Raw genomic sequence first — 10,666 nt, forward strand, 5'->3', positions numbered from 1 at the left:
TATGATTTTTCCACATCCCGACTCTTCTCCTTCGTCGCATTGCATAGTTTATTGAACTGCCTGGGACTGTTTACGTTTATGCATTACTGTGTTCTTCCGCTTCTCCCTTCTTCTCTGTTCCCTTCTCCTTCTTTCTGGGTTTTCTCGCGTGGGTGGTATTTCCTGGGGTTTTACCCCCTTTTCTGTCTTGGCATCATTTTGTTAAAAACCTTTTTCCTTTCTTCTTTCTCCAGCTATTTATTCACACCATGACGCGCCCGAACTCCCAGTCTGGTTCTCCCCCCAAGACCCCCAAGTCCAATTATAAAGCCTTCTATACATGGGCCCCCGACAAGCTTTTGAACGAGTGTACCAGCCTGACATCCTTTCAGGACCTGGAGAATCATCGTGGGGATCCCCACTTGTATAACTTTAATGCTTTCTGCCGCACTCACGACGCGCACATCTCCGTTCGTCCCGGCCGACCGGGGGAACCTGTGTGTGTGGATGACAGGCCTAGAAAGGGGAGTCCCTTCTTCTTCATGTACCAGACGGTGTATAAACGCATCGGGGTGTGCCTCCCATTCACGCCCTTTGAGAGGGAACTCCTCACCGAGATTAACACAGCCCCCGCCCAGCTCCATCCCAACAGCTGGGCATTTGTAAGGGGTTTTCAAATTCTCTGCGGGCACCTGGGCATCCTTCCTTCCGTGGATGTTTTCTTGCATTTCTTCGAAGTGAAGAAACAGGGGAAAAGCTTTTGGGTAAGCTTCTCCGGGATCGCGGGCAGGATCATCCTCTCCCTCTTCCAGAACTCCTATAAAAACTGGAAAGGGAAATTCTTTAGGGTGTGCAGCGCCAAGCACGACCCCACAGCCTTAGACGGCTTTCCCCTGTACTGGACGGAGCACCCTAAGCTGCTCAGGGCCAAAGCCCTGGATGAGCTATCCCCTGCTGACAGGGAGGTATGCAAGGCCTTGGCTGGCCTGGGGATCGTCTTCGATACATTGAAGCTTATCGCGAGCGAATACAACGCTCACGCCCTGACCACATATTTTGGTAGGGAGACCCTCCCCTTACCATCTTTCGTTATCTGTACCTTACTACCAGATGTTTGTTCCTCTGGCCTCTTCCACCTGTTTTCCATTATACCATGTGATTCGCGTCTCACGTTTCTACACGTTTTGTGATTATGCATAATTGCTTTGGCTTTGACGTCTGCTGCTTGGTTTATCTGAATGTAGGATCAGTGATGGGCGCCTCCAAAAGGATGATGCTGGCGAAAGCGATAAAGGACGCTCGTGCCATTGAGATATAGAATTCCGCCTGTGTGATTTTACTTTCGTTCTTTGCCTTCACGTGCTTCGGTGGTTTTGCCTGCACTATACCCGTTTCTTTCACTGCGTTGGGCGGCCTTGTATGTCCGGGGAAGGTCACGCGTCGATGCCCACGCCCATGGAGCGGCTTGCCTAATGGGGCCGTATCGTCCACGGGGTGTGATGGAAACCAAGTAGAGGATGCTCTAGGCCATGAAGACCAAGCCCAACAAGGGGCCCAAGCCCATCAAGGGGTCCAAGCCCAACAAGGGGCCCAAGCCCAACGAATTACTAGGAGCATGGCAAGAGCTTTGGGACAAGAGTATAATAAAATGGCTCTTCTTATTTCTTTTATAGAATAGGGGTGTGAATGTAATAAAAAGGTGTAAGTAGTAAGGGAGTCTAGTGGGGAGTGTAGATAGGAGCCTAGGGGGTGCCAAACCGAATTTCATTGCATTTGTGTGCCATTTAGCTTGCATTTTCAGCACCTCTAGGCTATAAATAAAGGTGCTTAGCTTGTACAATTCAGATTGGAATTTTATAGTAGAGAGACTATACTCAATTTTGGAGAGAATTTGTGAGTTTTGAGTCTTCCTCTTCTTTGCCTTATCTTGTGAGCTATGGTGAGCTTCAAGTGGTGGCACTCCATCACTTATCTTGGTTCAAGGTTCCAAGTGGCGTGAATGGCTTCTTCCAATTCTCAAAATCCAGCAAGCATCTTCTTCTATAAGTGTTCTTCTTCCCTTTTCTTCAATTTTCCATTCGGTAGTTTTGATTCCTAGAGTTTACTCCTTTTTCTACCGTTTAATTTTGTGTTTCCAGCATTGTGTTCTTAATTCTGTTTTGGTTCAGTAGCTAGCTTTTAAATTCTGTCCAGTTTTAATTCTTGTTCTTCTTTCCTTTTGTTTTGATTCAATTTGACAATACATGGACTTCCATATGAGTCTTGGTTGGTGCTTAGTTTTGGTGAGTTCTTGAATTTAGAACATTGATCCAATTCTAAAGTAAAGTGCCTTTCAAATCCAGCTCAAGTTGTTCCTAAGAATGTCAAGAATCATGTGTTCTTGTAGTTACATTCACATCATGTGGTATCTAGAGTCTAGGCTTGTTTTTGCTTAATTCTTGAGTTGTATTGCACTTTACTTTCAAGAGCTCTTTAATTCAAGTTGTTTACCATTCTGTTTTAGGATTTATTTTGAGTTTTCTTGCTGTTTTCTTTTGTTACACCATGTGTTTGTGAAAAGGACTCTAGCACTCATTGTTCATATGAGTATGGCTGCTCTTTTGGAATGGCATTCTCCTTCCTAGAGCTGACCTTAAGCTTCCTTTCACTTGTGGTTATACCTTGTTATATGTCTTTTAATTTTGTAATCATGTCAAGTTTTGTCTTAGTCATGTTATTCCATAATTGTCATTACTTCTTGTAGTACTTTTATTGCTTTGATTGTTTCTTGCTTTGGTATTACTTTCTGTTTTTTAGTTTATTGCTTGATCCTTTGTGCATTTTCATTTTTAGATTTGAGTTCATGCTTGTATCTTCATTCTATACAAGTTCTTTTACACAAATTCCATTATGTCTTTGCTAGTTCATCTTACTGTTTTTCTTTCCTGAATAGGATACTCTGTTTTCTTACAAACGTGCTACTGTTTTCAATTTACTGCAATTAATTGGCTCACTGAAAATTTGTGAAAATTTGGATTTACATACTTCAAAGTGTTACAAAAGCATAGAAAAAAGAATCACTCAAAAATTCCAAGTACACAAAAAATGATAAATAAAATACGAAAAGTGTACAATACTGCCGAAAAGAATACGGTAATTGGGCAGCAATTTTGAAAAAATTATTTCTCTCAATTGGCTTACTGTTTTTACCTCATTCCAGTGCCATTTTTGAGTTAAGACATTGAAGTTTCTGTGGTTAATTTTTCACAGTCCAGTTCGCTTTCAATCGGTACAGTTAAATCTGTAAACATAGCACAGTTTGCTTTAAAAAAAAAAAAACAATACATTTCCAGTAGCTGTTTTCTGTTTTCTTTAATCTACTCTAACACTTTTCTTTAGGACTCTTTTTGTGTGCCTTCTTTATTCATTGAGTTCCTTATTTTTCTTGATTGTCTTTCATTCATATTCTTTCTAGTTTGTCATACATTACTCTCTGTTTTTGGTTTAGCTTTTATTGTTTACACCTTTTTCTTGCTTGTCTTTTTGTTCTTCTTAAAAGTTGTGTGGAGACTTGTTCTTAAGTAAGTTGGTTTGCTGTAACATATTTCACTTGAAGCTACTCCATTTCACAAGCAAGGCTTGGTTGAGGACAGAATTTTTTCTTGGAGTGGTTTGAGTGCTTTCTTGGGCATTTTTCCAGCAACCTATATCTCACTGTTTTTAATTGTTTAACAAGTTTCTTTCACTGTTTTGTTTTCTGTTTTTGTGTATTTTCTGCTCATGGCTCATTTCTCTAGTGGAGAGTCCTCCAAACCGTGCTCACCACAAAAGGCAGCCCTTTATGAGGACTTAAAGAATGCCAAGCAATCCAATGCTCACTATCTTGAGGTGATAAGGAAGATGGAAGCACGGCTCCAAAGTTTGGAGTTAAACCGAGAGGAAATGCATCAAAACCGTGAGAAAAGAACTCCTCCTCCTAGTCGGCATTCTTCAAGGCACTCCCATGGTTATTATGAAGACAATCCAAGGCCAAGACATCATCACCATGAAGAGAGGCGCCAACATGTGGCTGGCCCTTGTTCTCCAAATGTAAAACTTCCTAGTTTTAGTGGTGATAGTGATCCCAATGTATACTTAGGATGGGAGGCTAAGGTGGACCAAATTTTTGATGTAAATGGGGTTAGGGATGAACATAGGGTTAAGTTAGCTTCTTTAGAATTTTTGGACTATGCCATGCAATGGTGGCATCAATACCTCATGGACATTGACCTACACAAGAGGCCGCCCGTGGTCTCTTGGAACGATTTGAAAGCATGTTTACGCGCTAGATTCGTACCCCCACACTTTAGGAAAGACCTTATGTTGAAACTCCAACGGTTTCATCAAGGCGCGCTAAGTGTGGATGATTACTTTAAACAACTAGACACGCTTTTAATTCGAGTTAATATGGATGAGAGTGAGGAGGCTAAGATAGCTAGGTTTGTGAGTGGACTTCGAAGGGATATTCAAGACGTGGTAGAGTTACAAGAATATTCTTCTTTGGAAAATGTGGTGCACCTTGCTAGCAAAATTGAAAATCAACTTGCAAGGAAAAATGCTTTCAAAAATTCTTCTAAAGATAACTACTACCACTCTTCTTGGAAAAATAAAAACTCTTTTTCAAACATCCCTTCTAAGGACTCTACTTTCAAACCTAGAGAGTCTAAGCCTTCCACTTCCAATGCTAGGCCTAAATCACCACAAAAATCGTCTAGTAAGAAGTGTTTTAAATGTTTAAGCTATGGACATATTGCTTCTAATTGCCCTACTAAACGAACTATGTATATGCATGATGGGGTAGATAGTAGTGAGCATGGGTCCGAATCTTCTAGACATTCCTCACCTTCTAGATCCCCAAGTGAGAGTGAAAGTGAAAGCCCACATGAGGGTGACCTATTAGTAATAAGGCGCATGCTTGGACAAGTGTTAAAACCTTTTGATGAAACTCAAAGAGAAAATATTTTTCATTCAAGGTGTCTTATTAATGATAGAGTTTGCTCTTTGATTGTGGATGGGGGGAGTTGTGCAAATGTGGCAAGCACAAGAGTGGTAGACAAACTTGGATTGCCTACCATCTCTCATGCCAAGCCCTACAAGTTACAATGGTTGAGTGAGGTGGGTGAGATAGTGGTGAACAAACAAGTCCTCATTACATTTTCCATTGGCAAATATAAAGATGAGGTCTTGTGTGATGTTGTTCCAATGGAAGCTACTCATATCCTTTTAGGTAGGCCATGGCAATTTGATAGAAAAATTTTTCATGATGGCTTTACCAACAAAATTTCTTTTAACTTCCATGGACACAAAGTCATTCTCAAGTCTCTCTCTCCAAAGGAGGTACATGAGGACCAAGTCAAAATGAGAGAAAAGAGAGAGAAAGAAAAAGAAATTAAAAATTCCAAGAGAAGCCTTCTCATATCTTCCCAACAAGTTCAAAAGGTAATAGTTACTCACAAGCCTATTTTTTTAGCTATTCCTAGACCTATTGAATATGAGTCGGCTAAGGATAGTCCCACATGTTTGGACCATTTGGTAAAGGAATATGAAGATGTGTTTCAAGATCCTCCTAAAGGCTTACCACCTCTAAGAGGGATTGAACACCAAATGGACTTCATGCCCGGGGTTTCTTTACCAAATCGCCCTGCATATAGGACCAATCCCCAAGAGACCAAAGAAATTCAAAGACAAGTTGAGGATTTATTAGCTAAGGGGTGGGTACAAGATAGCATGAGCCCATGTGCTATGCCTGTCATACTTGTCCCTAAAAAGGATGGGACATGGAGGATGTGTACGGATTGTCGCGCTATAAATAACATCACCATCAAATATAGGCATCCCATTCCTAGGTTAGATGACTTGTTGGATGAATTACATGGGTCTAAAATATTTTCCAAAATTGATCTTAAGAGTGGTTACAATCAAATTCGAATTAAACATGGTGATGAATGGAAAACCGCTTTTAAGACCAAATTTGGTTTATATGAGTGGTTGGTCATGCCTTTTGGCTTGACTAATGCTCCTAGTACCTTCATGCGACTCATGCATCATGTTTTAAGAGCATTCATTGGCAAGTTTGTTGTGGTTTACTTTGATGATATTCTTATATATAGCTTGTCCTTAGAAGATCATGAGTCACATGTTAGACAAGTTCTAGAAACCCTTAGGAAGGAGAAGTTGTATGCTAACCATGCTAAATGTTTCTTTGCATTAGATCATATAGACTTCCTAGGGTTTGTGGTTAGTCATAAAGGGGTGCATGTAGATCAAACAAAAGTTGCAGCAATTCAACATTGGCCTACACCCACCAATGTCAACGAAGTACGAAGCTTTCATGGCCTTGCTAGTTTTTATAGGCGGTTTGTGAAAGACTTTAGTACAATTGCCGCACCTTTAAATGCCATAGTAAAGAAGGATGTGGTTTTTAAGTGGGGACAAGAGCAAGAAAACGCTTTTCAAACTTTGAAGGATAAATTAACTAAAGCCCCCATTCTAGCCCTTCCTAACTTTGCTAAGACATTTGAAATAGAGTGTGATGCCTCTAATATAGGCATTGGGGCCGTCCTCCTTCAAGAAGGACACCCCATCGCTTATTTTAGTGAGAAACTCAAAGGGAGTCATCTCAATTACTCCACTTATGATAAAGAACTTTATGCTCTTGTTAGAGCTTTGCAAAATTGGCAACATTATCTTTTTCCAAAGGAATTTGTGATTCATAGTGATCATGAGTCCCTTAAATATTTGAAAAGCCAAAGCAAGCTTAATAAGAGACATGCTAAGTGGGTGGAGTTTATTGAGCAATTTCCTTATGTGATCAAACATAAACAAGGTAAAATTAATGTAGTGGCCGATGCTCTTTCACGAAGATATACCTTGTTAAATGTTTTAAATGTTCAATATTTAGGTTTTGATCACATAAAGGAACTTTATCATGATGACTTAGATTTCTCTCTAATCTATCAAGAGTGTTCCAAGGGAGGTCATAAAGACTTTTTCTTACATAATGGTTTTCTTTTCAAAGGAAAAAGACTTTGTGTTCCCCAAGGATCTATTAGACAATCTCTTGTTAGAGAGGCTCATGAGGGTGGGCTTATGGGACATTTTGGGGTAGCTAAGACCTTAGAAACATTGCATGAACATTTCTTTTGGCCTCACATGCGCAAATCCGTACATACCTTCTGTGATAGGTGTATAGCATGTAGGAAGGCTAAATCTAAGGTCCAACCCCATGGTTTATATACCCCTCTTCCTATCCCTACAATGCCTTGGGTTGATATTTCTATGGATTTTATCTTAGGACTACCCAAGACATCGAAGGGTAAGGATTCCATCTTTGTGGTAGTGGACCGTTTTTCTAAAATGGCTCATTTTATTCCATGCCACAAAGTGGATGATGCATGCCATATTGCAAATCTTTTCTTCAAGGAAGTTGTTCGTTTGCATGGACTTCCTAGAAGTATAGTATCTGATAGGGATTCTAAGTTCTTAAGTCACTTTTGGCGGACCTTATGGGGGAAACTTGGCACCAAACTTCTGTTTTCTACTACCTGCCACCCCCAAACTGATGGTCAAACCGAAGTGGTTAATAGAACTTTGGGTCAATTATTAAGATGCTTTATTTCCGGGAATCCAAGGGCTTGGGAGGATTTACTACCTCATGTTGAATTTGCCTATAATAGAGTAGTGAATTCCACCACTAACCATTCTCCTTTTGAGGTTGTTTATGGGTTTAATCCCCTCACACCTCTAGATCTTCTTCCCATTCCTGTCCTTGATGAGGTTCTATGCAAAGACGGTTTTGAAAAGGCATCTTTTGTTAAAGATTTGCATAACCGCATCAAGTTACAAATTGAGAAGAAAGTTGGTAAGTATGCTGACACTGCCAACCAAAGGAGAAAGGCATTAATCTTTGAGCTCGGTGATTGGGTTTGGCTTCATTTGAGAAAGGATAGATTTCCTTCTCTAAGGAAGTCCAAACTTATGCCTCGTGGTGATGGCCCTTTCCAAGTCATCAAGAGGATTAATGATAATGCCTATGAGTTAGATATGCCCTCTACTTATCTTGGTAGTAATTCTTTCAATGTTACTGATCTCACTCCTTTTGCTGCAGGTTTCCCAAATTCGTGGACGAATTCTCTCCAACCCGGGGAGCATGATGGAAACCAAGTAGAGGATGCTCTAGGCCATGAAGACCAAGCCCAACAAGGGGCCCAAGCCCATCAAGGGGTCCAAGCCCAACAAGGGGCCCAAGCCCAACGAATTACTAGGAGCATGGCAAGAGCTTTGGGACAAGAGTATAATAAAATGGCTCTTCTTATTTCTTTTATAGAATAGGGGTGTGAATGTAATAAAAAGGTGTAAGTAGTAAGGGAGTCTAGTGGGGAGTGTAGATAGGAGCCTAGGGGGTGCCAAACCGAATTTCATTGCATTTGTGTGCCATTTAGCTTGCATTTTCAGCACCTCTAGGCTATAAATAAAGGTGCTTAGCTTGTACAATTCAGATTGGAATTTTATAGTAGAGAGACTATACTCAATTTTGGAGAGAATTTGTGAGTTTTGAGTCTTCCTCTTCTTTGCCTTATCTTGTGAGCTATGGTGAGCTTCAAGTGGTGGCACTCCATCACTTATCTTGGTTCAAGGTTCCAAGTGGCGTGAATGGCTTCTTCCAATTCTCAAAATCCAGCAAGCATCTTCTTCTATAAGTGTTCTTCTTCCCTTTTCTTCAATTTTCCATTCGGTAGTTTTGATTCCTAGAGTTTACTCCTTTTTCTACCGTTTAATTTTGTGTTTCCAGCATTGTGTTCTTAATTCTGTTTTGGTTCAGTAGCTAGCTTTTAAATTCTGTCCAGTTTTAATTCTTGTTCTTCTTTCCTTTTGTTTTGATTCAATTTGACAATACATGGACTTCCATATGAGTCTTGGTTGGTGCTTAGTTTTGGTGAGTTCTTGAATTTAGAACATTGATCCAATTCTAAAGTAAAGTGCCTTTCAAATCCAGCTCAAGTTGTTCCTAAGAATGTCAAGAATCATGTGTTCTTGTAGTTACATTCACATCAGGGTGTCTCTAACACCAAAGCGATCTGTCCCTTGATTCTTAGTGCCCGACGCCCACGCCTAAGGAGAGGCATGCTACAGCAGCGCCGTATCGTCCCCGGGTGTCTAAAAACGCCGAGTGCTCTAGGCGGGGGGGGGGGGGGGGGGGTCGTTCCCTCCATGGTCTTTCCTTCCCATATGTATCGGGGAACAACCCTGCCAGTGATTCGCTGGCGTTTGGCGATCTCGTCTCCCTCCACAGTCTTTCCTACCTGTGGGTATCGGGGAGGCGGCACTGCTGATACTTGGGTTGGCGACGCCCGCAACGTCTCATGCTGGCGTCGCCTTTGGCGCCTTTCCAGGCGACGCCTCGGGCGTCTCATGTTGGCGTCGCCTTGGGCATTATCTTTACCTTGGCCCTGGTCGACGCCTTAGGATGGCGAAGAGCTCAGGGTTTCGCCTGTGCTATCCACGTGGCGCTTCTTACATGGCTGATGGGACGTTCAGTCACTCGAGTTGGTTCTGACTCCTACTGTGCCCCTGACCCGCTCTCGACGGCGCATCGTACCCTTGGGCATTCTGTCGATACGACGTTTTCTGAGTTCAACCAGAGGTGCCAGGGCCATCCTTCCATCTTCCGCCACGTGGCTCGATCGTGCAGTGCATCCATTCGCGTCATTTAGCGCTATAACTGCAATACTTCCATTTGCGTCGTTTGGCGCTCTAACCGCAGTATTTAATTCTTCAAAACTTTGAAACTGCCCTCATCATTCGTGCGCTCTTCGTAACCTACGTGCACCCTTTCTCTTCTCGCGAAGGGTCCTTCCAGTGCTCGTTCCCACCAGCATTTTAACCTTGCGTTACCAGTGGGCCACACTCCTTCAAACTTCCCTGATTTTGTTCAAGAATGTCTTATCATGCCACTCCCCCAGGGTCAACCCCAAGGACCTGTAAACTTGGGCTTCGAGCGAGCTTCTTGACGAATGCTCCTGCTTACTCTCCACCAGGGCCATAAGGGAACACAAAGGTGATCCATGCTCCTATAATCATCGTGCCTTCGCGAGGAGGCACGACGACGACATTGCGGTGCTCCCTTGCACTCTAGGGGAGCCAGTATGTGGAGATGAACGGGCCAACGACGGGGTCCCCTTCTTTTACTTCTACCAGGTGGTTTTCAAAACCATCGGCGTGCGCCTGTCCTTCTCCAGGTTTGAGAAGGAACTGCTGACGGAGATCAATGCCGCTCCGGCCCAGTTATATCCTAACAGCTGGGCTTTTGTCAAGGCCTTTGACATCCTTTTCGGGTTTCTGGGTTGTGCACCCTCGGTTGACATCTTTCTTCACTTCTTTGAGGTGAAGAGGCAAAGGAGCAACCTCTGGGTAACCCTTAGTAACGTTCCTGGCAGGGTTCTCCTGACCCCCTTCCAAAACTCGTTCAATGGGTGGAAAGGCCGGTTCTTCAAGATCTGCTGCTCTGACCTCGTTCCCTCCACCCTGGATGGTTTTCCACTGTACTGGGTGAGGGAGATGAGGGCCCTCAAATCCAAACCCTTTAAGAAGATAGCCCCAAATGACCAAGTGGTTTGCCGGATTCTTGCTGAGGCGGGAGGTTTTGACTCCGCCACCTTGATCAGTTTGG

General features: G+C 42.6%; 1 protein-coding gene across 1 annotated transcript; it reads left to right on the forward strand.

The window, feature by feature from the left end:
- Positions 1-1,485: 1,485 nt before the first annotated feature.
- LOC137837465 (uncharacterized) lies at positions 1,486-9,038 on the forward strand. The gene is made up of 2 exons (XM_068646451.1): positions 1,486-5,436; positions 8,105-9,038. Exons 1-2 carry the CDS (start codon positions 3,739-3,741, stop codon positions 8,162-8,164), a joined length of 1,758 nt encoding a protein of 585 aa, XP_068502552.1. The 5' UTR covers positions 1,486-3,738; the 3' UTR covers positions 8,165-9,038.
- The last annotated feature ends 1,628 nt before the right edge of the window (positions 9,039-10,666 follow it).

This window comes from Phaseolus vulgaris, chromosome 4, assembly GCF_000499845.2.
Source record: "Phaseolus vulgaris cultivar G19833 chromosome 4, P. vulgaris v2.0, whole genome shotgun sequence".
In the NCBI taxonomy this organism is placed as follows: Eukaryota; Viridiplantae; Streptophyta; class Magnoliopsida; order Fabales; family Fabaceae; genus Phaseolus; species Phaseolus vulgaris.